General features: G+C 43.3%; 1 protein-coding gene across 1 annotated transcript; it reads left to right on the top strand.

Moving 5' to 3' along the window:
- Positions 1-475: 475 nt before the first annotated feature.
- LOC113540276 (insulin receptor substrate 2-B) lies at positions 476-17,455 on the top strand. Its single transcript, XM_026936675.3, has 2 exons — positions 476-4,337; positions 14,710-17,455. Exons 1-2 carry the CDS (start codon positions 779-781, stop codon positions 14,712-14,714), a joined length of 3,564 nt encoding a protein of 1,187 aa, XP_026792476.3. The 5' UTR covers positions 476-778; the 3' UTR covers positions 14,715-17,455.
- The last annotated feature ends 1,284 nt before the right edge of the window (positions 17,456-18,739 follow it).

Genomic DNA, 18,739 nt, shown 5'->3' on the forward strand with positions numbered 1-18,739 from the left:
ACCTCAGTGTGGACCAATAACGTTAGCTTAGCCACCGCTGATAACTGTGCCAAATGAGATGAGCTTACTATGAACCACAGCTATTTCTACCAAAGCACCTAAGTCAGTATGTACAAGAAAAAGCTCCGCTTCCTTGTGTAATGCCACTCAGAGTGAAAGAACAATCAGGAAAACAGACAACTTGTTGTAGCATGCCTGTAAATTTAAATGCCAGTCTCACTAACAACAGTAGAAAAGGATGTTTCTCTGAAACTCATCCTATTGGTCAACAGCGCTGTCAATCAATCCCAGAGCGCCTATTTTTCTCCTCGGAAAGGAAACTCGCAGCACAGTCATTGGTTGGATGGATTGACGATGCACGCGCACTCTGCCTTCCGATTGGCTCAGGATCGCTGCAGGGTCCCGCAACTGGACCAATTAGATCACGGCAATCACAACGTGCTCCCGCCTGTAGCTGGATGACGCAGAGGTCACGTGTTGTTTGTGCCGCGGTCCATAGAGATGTGTGTACAGAGGGAGTGAGAAGCAGATTGGCAGCGCCGCTAGGATCTACCGATAATAGAAACGGGTAATGTGGTCATGTTGCAGTGGCTTGGCTTGAATTCTTGTCGCGTTGGCTGCGTTTTCCTGAGGCGGCTCAGAGGAGCGCATCATCGGGAGGAATAAATTGCGCCGCTGCTGGAGGAGAACACGACCCCCCTCCCTCCCCAAACAAGAATGGGGTCTCATAGCGCAACACTAAGGCGAAGATAAACTTGACCCAGCGTTTACTAACCAAATGGCGAATCTTGCGAATTATCCAGAAGGCAACGCCGCCTTGCTGATGCTGGAAGTGCAGCAGAGGACTGTCGGAGCTAAAGCAGATTCAAACGGCGGCCCCTCCGGCGGGGATCCCCCTTCCTCCCCGCTGCACGGCGGCGGCGCTGCTCGCTTCCATCAACACCAGCAGGCTGCGCCGCCAAGCGCACATCATCAACCGCAGGACCACCACCACCACCACCAACAGCAACAACAACATTTTGATCACGAAAACTATCAACAGTCTCCAGCGCGAAAAAGCCTCTTGTCTTCTCTTAAACCAGCACATGAGGACTCCGCTGCTTCTGCTGCTACGAGCCACACACAGGCTACCTCATCTGCCACTGCCATGGCTGTTAACACCGGCGCCGCTGCTGCAGACGGGCTGGACGACATTAGGAAGTGCGGCTACCTGAGAAAACAGAAACACGGCCATAAGAGGTTTTTCGTCTTACGCTCGGCGAGCCGTTCAGGGCCGAGCCGACTGGAGTACTATGACAGTGAAAAGAAGTTCCGTAGTAGCCTTCGCTCTGCCGCCGCTGCCGCCGCCGCCGCCGCCGCCTCCGCCTCGTCTACCGGTGCTGCTGCAGCGAGCGCTTCTCCTCCCAAACGCGTGATTTATCTCTACCAGTGTTTCACTGTAAACAAAAGGGCGGATTCAAAGAACAAACACCTCATAGCTCTCTATACCAAGGACGAATACTTTGCGATTGTGGCCGAAAATGAGCAAGAGCAAGAAGACTGGTACTTGGCGCTCAGCGACCTGATGAGTGAAGGCAAAAAAGGCCACACGGAGGCCGACGAGCTCGACGACGGCTACGGTACAGTAACGCCAGGCACCGTCTTCAAAGAGGTCTGGCAGGTAAACGTGAAACCCAAGGGCCTAGGGCAGACTAAGAATCTCACAGGTGTGTACAGACTGTGCCTCTCTTCTAAAACCATCCACCTAGTAAAACTGAACTCTGAGACCCCATGTGTAAACTTGCAGCTGATGAACATCAGACGCTGTGGCCACTCTGAGAGCTTCTTCTTTATAGAGGTTGGGCGCTCCTCTTCAATCGGTCCTGGAGAGTTATGGATGCAGGTGGATGATTCTGTGGTGGCTCAGAGTATGCATGAGACCATTTTAGACACCATGAAGGCTCTAAAGGCCTACGCCGAGTTCAGGCCGAGGAGTAAAAGTCAGTCGTCTGGCTCTAACCCTATGGCTTTCATGACCACACGTCGCCACCTGGGAAACCTCCCACCCAGCCAGACAGGTCTGCAGAGGCGGTCTCGGGCTGAGTCTGTGGTTGGCACCCCACCTAGCAGTAAGAGCAGTGGTGCAAGTGGATACAGGTTTCGCACCTCCAGTGAAGGTGAGGGCACCATGAACCGCCCATTTCGATCAGTCACAGGCAGCCTGATCCACCTCAATACAGCCCGTGCCAACTTGGGTAGACAGGAGAGCAGTGGTGGAATGGGGAGCCGATACGTACGAGCCCCGCCAGGTGCCACCTACCATGCACGGTCTGCCTCACTTCCAGTGTCTCACTTCCCCTCCACCACCAGTCCCGTCAGTATGTCCAGTAGCAGCGGCCATGGTTCAGTCACTGATACCAACACCCGGCCTTCCAGCGCTTCCGTCTGCGGTTCGCCCAGTGATGGAGGCTTCAACTCCTCTGATGAATACGGCTCCAGCCCCGGAGACTTCCGCTACTTCAGAGTACGCAGCAACACACCTGACTCATTGAGCAACACGCCACCCATCCGGGAGGAGCACTGTCTGAGTGACTACATGGCTATGGGCTGGAGCCGAGACATGTTCACTGGGAGTGCCGGGGAGGTTTCCCGTGACGAAACTGCTGATGAAGATTCACGGTCATTTAGGAGGCGCACTCCTTCCTTTTCCAGACAGGTGGGAGCCGGCAGTGCAGGCGGAGTAGCTGTTTACCAGAAGATGACTCAGACCAACTTCTCGCTGGACGAGGCTGTAGCTGATGGAAGCTTTCTGGGCAGCAATAGCCAGGTTGCCTCCATCTCTTCATCACTTCGTTCTGATTACAGCTCCAGCTCTGAACACAGCCAGGACCACCCCCCTGCACTGCGGGCTGCTGATTCTTTCAAAGACGATGGATACATGCCCATGATGGCTGGTGTGGTACCCTCCGCACGAGACACAGATTACATGCCTATGCAACCCAGTCCTCTTGTCTGTGCCTCTCCACAAATCCAGAGCATGGCCTCGCCTCCCTCTCAGCACATGGACTCACAAGGCTACATGATGATGCTCCCAGGTGGGAATGGGGGTGCAGACCCCCCAGTGCCAGGCAGCCCCCACATTAGCGGCAGGGGCCTTAGTCAGAGAGGTAATGAGCGTCCTGAAAATGGAGAATACATGGATATGTCTCAGAGTAGGCCCATGGCAGGCAGGCGAAAATTCTCTAATGACAGTTACTACACATTGACTGCTCCTGAGATACCCAAATCCCACAGTTCATATTTCTCCCTACCACGTTCATACAAAACCCCAGCAAAACATCGGCGTGAGCATGATGAATACGTTCCCATGAGTTCACCTGCCAAACCTGTCTACATCTCTCCGAGTACCACACCTGAGCATAATGGCTGTAGCGATATGGATTGCCATTCTTCACGTCCAAATCTCCTCCCCCTTAGCCGACGCAGTTTCCATGGGTCTTTACAGGCGAGTGAGACGGTGGAATGTCCCTCCAGTCCTGGAGAGTACATTAACATTGAGTTTGGTGACCAGGCCTCATACTCGCTCACTACAGAGGACACTCTCACCAGCCAAAGCACCCACCGGCAGGACCGGCACTCTCCCCTTCCCCAGGACTACATGAGTGTGGAAGTGGATGGCCTTCCACCCAAAAGTCAGTCTTCACGTTCATCACTGGTGGCCCCTTGGAACCTCCCTACTTACATTCGTACCAGTGGTGGTGGAGTCACTTTGGGACAGTCGGATGACTACACAGAGATGAGCAGTGGTCGGCGTGAGGAGCGTAAAAGCCCCACAACTATGTTGCAACACCTTAGCATTTGTGAGCAGAGGTATTCAAGCTCTAGCGCACCCGTTGAGCCAAAGGTCATACGTGCAGACCCCCAGGGCAGGCGGAGACACAGCTCTGAGACTTTCATCACATCTACGGAAGTGACAGGAGCGACTGGCCTGGACAACAGCGCCTCAGTGCCTAGCACTGTTCCTCAGGTGGGGGATAACAAGTGGCAGAGCTCATCATCCTTCGACAGCACATGGATGTGTGTGGAGAACAAAGCAGCAGGTGACAAAGAGGAAGCACCGGGCCTCTCCTCAGACCGAGCTGAAGCAAGTGCCTCTTCTGTGAGAACCAGAAGGACTCTATCTGTGGAACACCAAAATGGCCTCAACTACATTGCCCTGGATCTGAGAGAGGACCAAGGGACTGAGAGTGCCAGCACTGAACCCCAAATGCCGGCCTCTGGCGTGCTCCTCCCAGAAAATGGGGAATACGCCAGCATAGATTTCACTAAATCTGAGCGGATCACTGCGGCTTCTAAAGGTGAGCGTGTAACTTTGTAGGCCTCATTTGTCATTGTACACACTGATAGATTTAGTTATTTATTTATCTGTGGATTGTTTATGCTACCTTTCTCCACCTGTTGCATGTATTTTAAACCACAGTGCATTAAGTTTGTGGAGCATTTATTAATATTCCCTAAGTTCTGCTCTAACTATTGTGGTAAGCACATCAGTCACTTAACCTCATTTTAAACCTGCTCCCCTGGGAGATGTGTATGTTTATGTGTGGAGGCAGAGCCTCTTACTCCTGCTGCATTTGATCCATTAGTGTGAGTCTGCTGTGTAACCGTGACCACACAGGAAAGTCTAGCAAGCATATGTAGTAAAAAGCTGCAGTAAAGCTTGAAGGCTTGTTAAGTTATTAAGATATTGAATGCGAAGGGTCAAAGACCCTGTGTGTTTTTGTAATGCGTGATGTTGTCTAGAGACCGTGTTTGTGTTAGTTATGGCGACCTCTTTCCACTCACTAGAGATGACACAGCAGGGTCTGTTTCAGTAGATGCGTGGATCCTTCTTTGAGCTCCAGATATTTGTTGCGTGGACATAAAACGATGTGGAGTTTCTTATTGAACTCAGTATTATATTGAACAAAGAATTCTTTCTAAAATGCTCATTTTTTGGTCATGCAACAAAGTGACAGCTAATGCTGTTGTACTCCGTAGTATTACTTGTCATTCTAATTTCCTAATTTTACTTGTCCTTCTATCTACCTTATCTCTAGATCTTCCTGGTTTAATTTGGTGCTTGGGAGAAAAATATCCTGTGTGTGTGTGAAAGAGAGAGAGATGGAGAGAGAGAGAGAGAGAGAGAGAATGAGGGGAGAGTGAGTCAGTGTTCTCAGCAAGCCCTGGCTGACTCATTTGTTTATCATATAGCTGAGGTAGAGATGAGAGAATGAGGGAAAGAGGAAAAGACAGGGAGAGGCAGCACCTGTGTGAGAGTGTGACCATGGAAGAGTGTGTATGAGTGTTTGTGCGTGTCTGTGTGTTTGGTCTTACGTTGCTTAGTATTTTTATTTCTTAGGGAGAAAATCATGAACTGTCAATAAGCACATAAACCTTGAACTCTCTGTGATCTGCTAAAGTTCAGCTGTTCTCTCTGCACCCCCCACCAAGTGTAGGGTCTGTTTGTAGAGCATGCATGTGCTGACGAGTACTCTGCTTTCTTTCATGTTGTCTAATTGGCCCAGCATGTTGTGGCACACGTTTCTACAGAAAACACCTTAATGCTGAGAAATGTTACAGTTGTGCTTCCTGTCATGCTGCATTTATACCTGGATAGTGCAGCTCCTTGCGGCACACCGTAGCATATGTTTTGTTAACCACTCATATTAAACCCATTGCGTTATCAGACTTGCCCTGACTACATGTCTGATTCTGCTCTTACTTTGTTGTGTTTCTGTGGCGTTTGGCCACTGCTGCAGTGTTTTTGACAATGGCAGTGTGATGGCCCATCTGGGTTTTGGGAGATGTGCCCTCTTTGTGGTGTTGGAATGTAAATTAGCAAGCGCATAGCTACACAGGAATGTGCCTCAATCACCACACCATGCTTTTCACTGCTGGCTCTCTGGCATGGCTTTTAAAACAGCCTGAGGTAAACAGGACAGGTCGGTGTATTCACGTTGGAGTAAAGGCTTCTTTTTACAGAGGTGAAAAAGGATAGAAACAAGCTATTTTTGTCTCTGGCGGTCTACCCAAGACAGATTTATCGAGCTGCTCTGAGTTTTTGACAGAGAGCTTATGCATTTGTTTGTGGTTGTGTGAGGCACCACAACAGGGCATTGAGAGGGCAAGGGGCATGGATGAGTAATCAGGAAGATCAAAGAGGAAGGTGTATTGACAGTGCCGTTAAATGTGAGCCATTTGGCGTTTACAATCCTATTTGTGTTAGACTGTGAATGCCCCATGAGACATGAGCCATATTAAACAAATGCAAGCAATTTGGCTAATACATTGCACTAAAATAGTTCACATCAGCCAAAAAGTCTGATGATCATGCCACTCTTGGGAATGCTTGGAACTGCCTGGGTAGTGGTCTGTGCTACAATAGCAGTCTGGGTTTGATTTGGCAGGTGGCACAACAGGTTGTGCATCTGTGTTGGCAATTCCAGGGTAATAAACAGGTAAAGCCAGGCCATTCTGTTCATTTAGATAACTTGCAGCAGATTTGCCAGAGCTAAATTTCTGTGCAGAAGCCCCATGCCTCTTCTGTACATCACACACTTGTTTGCTGCTTCAGTTTGGAAGCAGACACAATTTACCTTGCATCTACATGACTGCAACAGCTATTAAGGATTTTACTTCTTCACCTTCAGACACTGATTTACTCATGTTACATTTTGTGCAATGCTCATGTCAGCACTTTCAGGCTGAAAACATGAAAGTCTCATGTGACAGATGTTTCTGTAACTGCATTTCCAGCAAGGCGTCCACCCACGCAGCCACTCTTTAGTTAACTGACCAATAGACGTGGAGTGTGGACATTTCTTGTGGGTTTTCTTTTTTTTTTCCCCTTTCACCACCAGTGTCTATGAAGTCCAAAAAAGTATGCTAACCTGGAATTTATGGATGCATTAAGTGTTCTTACATTCTTAGAGAAATGGTTGAGGAACATAGCAGGGTCTATAATCAAATATAGACTTTTGTTGTTTGTCATTACACAAGTTTAATGGTATCCTTAGTTACACACTGAAACTTTGACCCACTCCCTTTACATGCATGCGCACCCCTCCTTAAAGAAACCTTGACCCCATGTTTGTGTGTAGTGATTAGTGAATCAGTGACAGTTTAGGTCTACTCATTATGCGCACACATGAGCGTGCATTCCATACCTCACAGATCTGTCATTTAAAGTATGTTACAAAAAGGCATACAGTCAGCCAGGATCAGCAAGGTAAACTAGGCCGTTTTTGTGTGTAGGTGTATACCTGCTTTCATGTGTGTATGCGTGTGTGTGTATACTCTGCTGCAGTGTTTTGCACTTGTAAGGCCCCAAATTAGGTTTAAAGAAGTGACAGGAACACCTTGGTCCAGAACACTGCATGCTCTGCTTGTGGCTGCTATACATATGCACCTGTGCAAACACACACACACACACACACACACACACTTTCACAAAAGTTTAAACTAAAACTTTGGATATTTATTCAAAATGTTGTGTCACTGTGCTTAGCAACCCTTTCTATACCCGTTTTTTGCCTGTCTTAAAGAGCAGTGCATTAGAAATATGGTTAAGTGTCCGGCACACACACTCTTCATGCTTTGTTGTTGTGTCAGGGAATGTGATGGAGGTAGTATGTCATTAGGATCAAGTTATAGGCTACCTGATGCTGCCATATACATTACATCTACATTACATTACAGGGTTCTTAATATGATAGAATCAGGAGCAATTCTTTCTCTGTTAAAGAATATACTAAATCATACTACCCTAATATCTTTCCACAGCATCTGTAGCATATGTGTAATTACAATGGACAAGGATTTCGACATGTTGACTGAAAATCTGTTGATTGAAAATCTTTAATTTAAAATTGAAATATGCATTAGTAAAAACAAGCACCTAATTCACAAGTAACACCTTATGTGAATTAGTCAGCTCATAATGATAACTGATGGTTGTTGTTTTTCTTTTCCAAGACAAAGTTGCATATCATCTTACGTGTTTTGACATAAGCCTTTCATAAATTCTCCAGTGTTGCCTTATGAAATATTTATGCAATGCTTATGAATGTTATAAAGGTACACGGAAATGTGTTAAAATGATTGTCCGTTGTAATCATGCCTTTGCTATTCATGTAACCATACAAGTGCTGTTAGTGCTTCTGCCTTCCATTGATACTCGCTAAATAACTAGTTTATTTGTTTGGCTTCATTAACAACAACTGTTAGATTTCTCTTTGGGTTTTGTGTTGAGATTAGTCATGTCTCAAATTTCCTTGTATTCATTCACCGAACAAGACAATTTTTTTTCCTCGTGTGCGCCAAAAGATGTAACCTGATTGGCTGGGTGATAACAACAACAACAAAAAAAACGGCCACTTTTTGTAGGATTAAATGTTTCAAAAAAATGTGAAAGCATCTTTAAAAACACTCTGTATGGTTTTTATGCAGAAGAAGTTTGACAGTTGCTTCTGAACGAGTGTGAATTCTCAGGCTCCTGTGTTACGTGTACTTTCAAATTTGCCTTGCCACAGTGGAGTCATTTCATTTGAGAGTTCTGCTGCATTCACACAGTGCATGATGGTTGTGGTGCAGGAAAATCTCTCCATGCGCTGGTAAAATTGTGGCAGAGCTTAACTATGCAAATATGTGCGCCTGATGTGCTGTGAAGGCTATGCAAAATTAGTCATAACCAAATTCATGTAAACATCATAAAACACTCTCCAGTGGCGAGGCCATGCACCAGCATGTATTGAAAATTTGCAAGTGGACATGTAGAGTTAGTTCCAAGTGGGACACGGAAAATGCTCTCCTGTCTGTGGCACATATGGCCTGTGTCACGTTCTGGGAGGACATTTGCAGGGTTAGCGTGGGCTAGCGGTGAGTTGCGCAGTCATTTCAGGATCTCTAGGAATGTCTGATTCTTTCGAGTAAGTGTGTTAAATCCTAGCAGCTTTGCCTGCTCTGACACTACAAAGCCCAGGCTGAACAGCTGCCTACTGTTTATCACTCCACCTCAATGATTTTCTATCATTATATGCCTGTATTCCTCTTCATGTATAAATCTTTGAATCAAAGTAAGTCATGAAATAAATAAATGAATCAGCCACCACGATATAGCTATAACATATGAACCAAGAGCTTATGAACACTAGAGTACATGAAACTCTATTATCATCCATAATGGCCATCAGGGAAACACAGAAGGAAAATTATTGAGAAAGAACTTTAAGCTCGATGTTGCAGTTAATCGACTAAAAATGTGATCGTTATTAGAATGTGATCATTATTAAATGTGCGGTTACCCCCCAGGCTTATCTAAGATATTAGGTTGCATATATATAGTCCAGTGAGACTGTGAATACCGGAAATCGAGACCCATTAAGGAAGGTGGTAAGAGCTGAAGAGAAGACGGTGGATCAGTATGAGAGCCCTTCAGTTCAGACAGCTGAGTGTGCAACTGGAGGTAATTGTATTGTGTTAAAGCATCGAGCTAGCTCTCTTGATCTGGTGTGATCTTGGTTACTTGTAGCCCTTGATTTAGAGGGCTACACCCATCATCCTGCTATAGGATTAGAAGGGATGAATTGGACACCTGGTCATTTTTCAGTGTGTACGTGATTTCTGAGCTAGTCTCCTGATCTAGTTTCTCTAACAGTCTTTTTTGCCATCTACTACTACTTTCTGTTCTGGAGCATTTATTATTTTTTTTTTTAAAAAATTGGCATTCCATCCTTTAAGCTTTTTTTTTAAATTATGTTAATCAGGTCTGTCTGACTGTCATCTTGGGACAGGGAGAGCGGGGATTGCCAATAGGGACAGGGGTAACCCCAGTACCTTTGGGTGGAAAAGTACACCTTAAAATAGGTTCTGAAGTGGAGCCTGCGTGGCAGGAGTGTGGTCATTGTTCCACTTATAGTACCAGGCTCTTGTGTGGATATTGCACTATGATATACTTGTCAGGTTTGTGGAAGCTATGCAATGACGCACTGCAAGCCAGGGTCAGCATGTGAGTGGTGACGTAGGACTTCAGCCAGGACTTCATACCCAACCATCATCCACTTTTAAAATGGCTTAAGAGGATGTGGGATTGGGTTTTGGTTACTCTGCTGCAGTGGTTGTGTCATAGCACAGAGTGAATAACTCGGACCACAAAGATCTCTAGAGTTTCTACCCATTAACCATGGACTCATATTACACTTCACAGTTTCAGAATTATTGCTTTTATTGTGCGCTTTAATATTTTCCTTTAAAAATGCTGTGTAAAACTACCTACCTGCACCAGTGGCAGCATACATTGTGGCTTCTAGTGTACAGATATATGGGATTGCCTCTAAATTTTAGGCAGCAGATGTCCTTGTAATGTATACTGATATGCTGTCTGTTCATATGACCACTCAAATTTAATATAGTGATATGTTTAGAAGTGTCCATGATAGCATTATTGTGTGATGATTTTTTTTATTGCAGTACATTGCATAACCATTTCTGGCTCCTCTATCCTTCCTGATATAGCATGCTGGCACTGAAGCGCATCCTCGGTAACATCGTGTTACTGGCATAAATGCCAAAACTCCTGGTACCGGTCTGGTTCACTGGGCCATGCCTGTCATGTTAGCCACTCCTTACATAACCTTTGGTCATGTTTTCTTGATTGCTGGTGGTTGCTGGGGCCGTGTGCCAGGAGGAACTCATGAACCTATGGTGCTTCAGTGAAGTCGGCCGTCACTCATACAGTGCACTAGCAGCATTTCTCCTGCTCCAAGCTGCCACGGGCCTGAGTGCTCAAAAAATCACTCACAATGTGTCCTTGCTGCCTTTGTTTGGTCAGACAAAACCTTTTATCAGAAGCATCGATTGTTCACACTGGGGTCAAACCAGGCTAGCACATGACCCCACTGCCTAGCAGGGAAAGCGAGAGAGAGGTAGAGTGCAGTAAAATTGGATGAAATGAGATCAGCAGTTCTGTTTCATTATAAAAAAAAGTCTGCTGCCTTTTCAATACTACAATAAGGTTCAATTGTGGGACCTTTAATGCTTTTATGTAAGCGTTCTGTTGAGAGTTTAATGATTTTTACTGTACAGATATGCCTAACTGCCTTTCCTGTGTAGTCATGTTTCATGACTCATGAAACTCGTGATACTGTTCACTTTGTCACAATTGCCATAACAATTTATATTCTTTTTATGTGCTCTTTTTTTTCCCCACCCAAAATGAGCATGATAAAATATCAATATGTTTAAACGCTAAGAACATTGTAACATCACATTATGAATTGATGCTATTTAATGCCACCTGCACAAGATGCTAATATCTCGTTATGCTCGTTGCACCTTTCGCTGCTTCATCTGCACGTTGCCAACTGAGGGACATGTCTGGCCTGTTGGACGAATCACGTGTCTGAACCAATTCTTTTTAATGAAACAGTCAGCCAGTTCACAAGTCCATCTGAATCTAAACTTGTGTGGCTTCTACACAACGTTCGTGATATTGGTTTAAGAATTCACTTTTAACATTTTAATCCTTGAACACCATTGGTCTAAGCACTTGAATCGGCTTGGATTTCTTTATATGCTGTGTACATGCTGCCTTACTTGGTGGCTCCATGTGCTGAGCTCTGATAGTGATGTGTAGTTTGAGTCGACTCTCAGGCGAACATCAAAACCGACTCCACTATCTGAGCTACTAGGCAATCTAGTTACTCTTGCAATGTAATGTAATCAAAATGCTTCCATAGAAAGCTCTTTTCAACATTTGATCTGTTCATTAATGTGAATGGATTTGACCCTCGGCTGTGTGTGTGTGTGTGTGTGTGTGTGTGTGTGTGTGTGTCACACTGCTGCACTCCTTGCTTAAGATGTAGGCTACTGTATGTAGTCAGGTGTTTTGGGGAAAAGATGGGTAATCAGGAGTAAATGGATAAATGGAAAGGAATCTTTTTAATGAAGCACTGACACAGCAGACATAATATTAATACAAGAATGCTTACTGTTTTTGCGAATGTACATTTGTAGTGCCTTGTTGATTGAACAATTATATCAACTGATTTTATAAAATGCAAGGCAAAGTTACACTATTTTGTTCATTCGAAAGGAGAGTAAGATTTCATCATACAGTAACAGCCCTAGTTTGGCAAAGTAGAAGAATCATTGTCTGGTTTAGAAAAAATGGAGCCGAAAGAGTTGGCTTTTATAGGTGACCTGAACCAAATGATCTGACTTACTGAGAAGAGTGATCATTCCCATCACTATGTCCTGAATAGCAAAATCAAAACTAAGCCAAACCGAGCCGAAAATGCACACAGGACTTGTGCAACCCATAAATGACACATTTGACTCAGTCAGTGAACCGAACGGCATTGTTGCCGGCCGCGTTCAACTAAAGGAACAGGAAACTGAAAACCGACCAGTGAATGTGCCGATTCCAATATCCATTGCAAAGGTTATTGATGAACTCACTGACTCGAATGTCATCGCTCAACTCACTCACTGAGTCTGAATAGTTTGTTCAATCGGTTTCTGTCATGTTTGACTGAAAGTCCACTGAAAAATGCACTCAAAAGCTGATCCCATAAACCACTGTGATGCTAGGCTATGAGAATTGTAAAAGTTTTCTAACAGTGCTAAACTAATAGGGTTTATTAACCTATGACCAATATAAAATATGCACTCACTGGTCACTTTAATAGGAACACCTGTACTCCTGTTCAATCATGTAATTATCCAATTAGCCATTCATGTGGCAGCAGCACTGTATAAAATCATGTAGATACAGATCAAGAGCTTTAGGTATTGTTTATCTCAAACATCAGAATGGGGGAAAATGTGATCTCAGTGACTTTGACCATGGCATGGTTGTTGATGCTAGACTGCCTGGTTTGAGTATTTCAGAAACTGCTGATCTCAAGGCAAAAACAAAAAGTATACAGTAAGCAGCAGTTCAGAGGGCAGAAATGCCTCAATGATTAGAAGGCCAGAGAAAAATGGCCAGACTAGTTTGAGCACAGGTTCACTGTTCAGTTCAAGATTGGAAAAATGTCCCCTGTTTTTTTTTTCTACTCTTCAACTATCCAGTTTCAGTGAGCCTATGCACACTGCAGCCTTAGATTTCTGTTCTTAGCTGACAGGAGTGGTACCCAATGTGGGTTTGCTGTTATAGCCTGTCCACCTCAAGGTTCAATGTGTTGGGCATCGTGAGATGCTTTTCAGTTTGCCATGGCTGTAAAGAATGGCTATTTGAGTTACCTTAAACCGTCCTGTACGCTTGAACCAGTCGGGCTATTCTCCACTGACCTCTCTCATGAACAAGGTGTTTCCATGATTAATTTACACCATCACCGCTTCTTCTGCTGTCTGGCATCCACCTTGAGCATGTCGCACTTAGTATACTTGTATAGATTGTGCAGTGTTTTTATTTAGTATATTGCTACTATTAACACCCCTGAAATTAATCTCTGGCTATACCACTTATAAGGAGGTACTTTTAATGACATGTGTTTAACAAGATAGTTGATTGATGCTTTGGAAAATTATGAAAAAAAATCCCTTAAAATGCTAGATACAAACTGTGAATGGACGTAAGCACTGACCAGACTACAAATGTGGCCCATACAAATGTGTTTTATGTGGTGCAAATTGGAACTTTACTGTATATTCCTCTGGGTAAAATTTTTCAGTTCATGGTAAAGTGAATCAAACTTCCCATCCCTAACATGTCTGTCTATGAGGCCTGTAAACAAACCTGGCAATCATTAAAGTGGATTTAAAATGCATATACATTTTATGGTAGCTAGTTTAGATGACCAGCCTTTCGTGCAGAAATTTTGGGGAGAATGTTGATGTTGAGATGGTACTACCTGTGCTGACTTTCGTTTAAGGCTCAACAGCTTATGATTTCAGAACATATGGAAAGAGGTGTTTTAATTAAGTAGGTACTTATTTTAAAATAGGTAACCATTTAAATATTTACGCTAGTAAGTATTTTTTTTGGGGGGGGGGACACCTGACCATCACACCCATTTGTGGGTCTTCCCCAATCTGTTGCCACAAAGTTGGAAGCGCATAATTGTATAGGATGTCTTTGTATGTTGTAGCTTTACAGTTTCTCTTCACTGGAACTAAGTGTCCTAACTCAAACCTGTTCCAGCATGACACTACCACTGTTCACAATGTGAGTGATGGTTGGTGTGAAGAACTCGAGAATCCTGCCCAGAGCCCTGACCTCAACCACACTGAATACCTTTGGTATGAACTCTTGTGGCTGAATCCAGTGGAAAGCCTTCCTAGAAGAGTGGAGGTTATAATAACAGCAAAAGGGAACTAAATCTCGAATGAGATGTTCAAAAAGCACATATGAGTGTTATGTTCAGGTGTCTACATACTTTTGGCATTATAATGTATATTTGATACACTATACCTTGAGGTGTTCAGTAACAAATGTTTTTTTAGTTGTCCTTTTTAAAAAAAAAAAAAAAAAAAATGCAAGATTGTGATTCTATCATCACAGTATTGGTATCAAAGTACAAATTCTCTTACTGTGATGATTCTAATACATCATTAAAAACAAGGATGATCATCAGCACGGTTTTGTATTAAAAAGAATTGCAGAGCGTGTAATGCTTTATATTCCGGCTCTGCTCCTGCACTAACCCCTGCTCTTTTCTCTCTTTTGTCTTTTTCCTTTTAATCTAGAGTAAAGTTGAGCTACGTGGCTGCTTTTTGGAGAATGGAGGAGCCACCGAGCCACTTCCGGCCCGTCACACACCCTGCAGAAACGACCCCAGGGACCTCCACTTTGTTTTCTCGTCATGTCCTCGCTTTAAATTTCGCCTCTTTTAAGAGCGCATTATCTTCTGGGTTGGTGTTGTTTGAAGTCAGCGCTTTAATATTTTGATCGTTTTTAATGTTTTACTTTTTAATTGTGCATAAAAGGGTTTTGCTCACTGACATGCAGAGATCCCAATGCTGTTGTCAGCAGTCTCATCCACACAGGTACACAGTGTTTACTGATTAAACATTACTGATTAAAATGCGGTCGTTTTAACTTAGATTTCAGGTGCATTTCTTATAAGTTTTAGTATTATCTTTTGTCTTTTTCTTTTTTTTTTTTTTTTGCTGGGCAGACACACTGTATGCACAGATAGGAACTTTTCAGGGGTTCACCTGTGAGAGACATTTACACTTTCGCTTTTTACTGCATCTGTAAGTTTACAAGTGTTATTTCCATAACTTGCGTGTTTTGCTTGAAAAGAAGTCCTCCATGTACGCTATCTGTGCTATCCCATACTCTCGGTGGCTGTCACGCACTCTATGACGTGCTATTGAGCTGCGTCGACCCTACGCTGGGCCCCAGGTGCAACGTGCTGTACATTCTTCGTGTGTGACAGAGACCAACTGTACTCTCGCAGTCCTCCACTCCCCCTTTCCTCTCTTCCTTGGTAGGGAGCACACTGCCTCTTCTCCTCACTACCAAATATGCAGGATTGACAGAAGGGGAGGAGCCGGGTGGAAAAAAAGAGGAAGCGTCTATTCTTGGACTAAACAAAATGCCAGATGAGATCTACAGTCTCGGAGCACTCACAGGGCCAGCGTAGGGTCACGGATAGCATTACTATAACTGACACAACTGAAAGAAGCTCATGAGGGTTCCTTGTACAAGGAAGCTCCTCATAGAGGCTCACACTAATTTGGATATTAACAGCAACTAGGCAACGTCACAATTAAATGAAATTGTCCCAGCATTAGTAAGCAAAGCTCTAATCGGTACACTGTTCTTATGAACACATTCAAAACAACACACACTAAGATGAAAGAGAATAGAAACTTTAAGCCTTCTGAGAGAAGAGCAGTTTTTTTATTAGCCAGCAGTTTTTCATTTTTGTCAATTTCTCAGTATTGTACACATGCTTTGAGTGAGTGCCCCAGTGAAACATCATGGCACAGGATTAAAGCTCAATCTTTGCCTTACTGTTGTAATTTATTGTAGTCTGTGTCAACCTTTTGTATGAAATAAATCTATAGAGAGCAGGTGTGAGACAAAAAGACATATATGGTACTTTATCTCCAGCTTGAGATTGAGGTGTTTTGGTTTGTTGGGTACAAGAAATCACGTCCCTCTCCTTATTTCAGTACATTTGATATAACCAAACCAAATGTGAAACATTTCATTTGATGCTTGTACTGAAAATAAAAATGACAAAACTAGAGATATTTTCATGGTATGTTGTAAAATTGTTGGTACTGAAAGTTAAAAAAATGTGAATGTAACCTCTTAAAACTCAAGTCCTTCGATATTTCAGTCCCTTCTGGTTAAGGGATCTTTCCTCTCTTCCCCCTATTTTGTATCAGATTCATGTCTTAGAAAGCACAGGCCACAGCGATGGACTGTCATTCAAAGAAAACAGGGCATGTTTAAACTAGCTCTTAATTTTTGTAAGATAAAAAGAAGTGTAATAGAAATGTTGTGGCATGAACACTGCTTTCGATTTCTTCGGTCCTGTTTTTAGGTACAGTACTACAGTAATCTGTGTTACAGAGACATTCATGACTGAAAGAGATCTTTGGCACTATTTTTAAAAACCTGCCTCAAAACAATGTTGAGTACATTGGAAAAGATCCGGCAAAAGCTGCTGTTTATTGTTGTTTGTTCGACTGAATATTTTGTTATACTATGTTGCAATTTCAGTTGATTTTTTTTTTTTTTTTTTTTTTTTTTTTTTTTTTGGAGAAATTACAATCCAAATACCAAGTGTTTCAAATGACGAATGACAATATACACAGATGCACAGTGATACAGCATTAATATGCAAGTTCAGTTTTGTTTTCCTTTATTTAGGATCTAGTGTAAAGATTTGATCTTGGAATTGTATGGAATTGGATATTTTTCTGAATCTCAAAGTTTGGGGAAGTCCTGCTTTTCCCCAGAGTGGTGAGGCATTTTTGCAGTTTTGTAAAATGTATTTTGTTACAGTTGTATTTTTATTTTGCTGCTGCGTTTAAAAAAAAAAAAGGGGGGGGGGATTTGGGTAATTGTGATCTTGGGTGATTACAGTGATGATCTTAGTGATTTCAGTGATGATGACAAAGCTGTCATGGGATCTGCTTTTGGTTAATGAAATTTGAATGCTTTTGCTGGCAGAGTTGCGTTCAGATATGGAGGTTTAAACCTCTTGCGTTCATTTTACTCCTTATTTTTTGCTCATAGAGTCTGAAAGGGAAAAACAAGAGGAGGAAAAAAAAAAAGTATATTAACAACTATTCATGGCTGCGTCCACTGTACATACTGTTGTTTTATTTCATGTTGACTTTTCCCCCCTGTCTTTTTCCTCTGGCTGGAAAAAGGAGAGTGGTCGCAGATTTTGGAGCGTTACATAGTGTTTATATTTATCAGACCTTTTGCTTTGAATAGAGCTATTGCAATAAAAATGTGGTAATGTAACGTGGCTCTGCAGACTTTATTTTGGGTTCTTACTTTGTGTGTTTGTGTGTTTGTGTTTGTGTTGGAGGGTGGGGGTGGGGGTAAAAACTAAACTGAAACCAATCAGAAAAGGCAAAGGCTCCTTTCACTCTGAACTTTGATGTTTGTCTTTTTTTTTTATTTCCATTAGAGGTTAGATAAAGTAATTTAGAGAGAAAGGCATTCACTTTTTATATTTATATATATATATATATATATATATATATAGTGTGTGTGTTTATATATATATATATATATATATATATATATATATATATATATATATATATATATATATATATATATATATATATATATATATATATATACACTGATCAGCCATAACATTAAAACCACCTGCCTAATATTGTGTGGTTTCCGTTGTGCCGCCAAAACAGCTTTGACCCGCTGAGGCATGGACTCCACAAGACCTCTGAAGGTGCGCTGTGGTATCTGACACCAAGACGTTAGCAGCAGCTCCTTTAAGTCCTGTAACTTGCGAGGTGGCGCCTCAATGGATCAGACTTGTTCGTCCAGGACCTCCCAGAGATGCTCGATCGGATTGAGATCTGAGAAATTTGGAGGCTAAGTCAACACCTTGAACTCTTTGTAAAGTTCCTTAAACCATTCCTGAACAATTTGCAGCATGGCAGGGCGCATTATCCTGCTGAAAGAGACCACTGCCATTAATGAATACTGTTGCCGTGAAGGGGTGTACTTGGTCTGCAACAATGTGTTAGTTAGGTGGTACATGTCAAATTAACATCAACATGAATGCCAGGACCCAAGATTTTCCAGCAGAACATTGCCAAGAGCATCACACTGCCTCTGCCAGCTTGCCTTCTTCCCATAGTGCATCCTGATGCCACCTCTTCCCCAGGTAAGCAACGCACATGCCCCCGGCCATCCACATGATGTAAAAGAAAACATGATCCATCAGACCAGGCCACCTTCTTCCATTGGTCCAGTTCTGATGCTCTCGTGCCCATTGTAGGAGCTTTCGGTGGTGGACAGAGGTCAGCATGGGCACTCTGACTGGTCTGTTGCTATGCAGCCCCAGCAAGCTGCGATGCACTGTGTGTTCTGACACCTTTCTACCACAGCCAGCATTAACTTTTTCAGCAATTTGTGCTACAGTAGCACTTCTGTGGGATTGGACCAGAAGGACTAGCCTTCGCTCCCCACGCGCATCAGTGAGCCTTGGGCGCCCATGACCCTGTCACCGGATCACCGGTTGTCCTTCCATGGACCACTTTTTTAGGTACT

This window comes from Pangasianodon hypophthalmus, chromosome 4 (genome assembly GCF_027358585.1).
Source record: "Pangasianodon hypophthalmus isolate fPanHyp1 chromosome 4, fPanHyp1.pri, whole genome shotgun sequence".
Lineage (NCBI taxonomy): Eukaryota > Metazoa > Chordata > Actinopteri > Siluriformes > Pangasiidae > Pangasianodon > Pangasianodon hypophthalmus.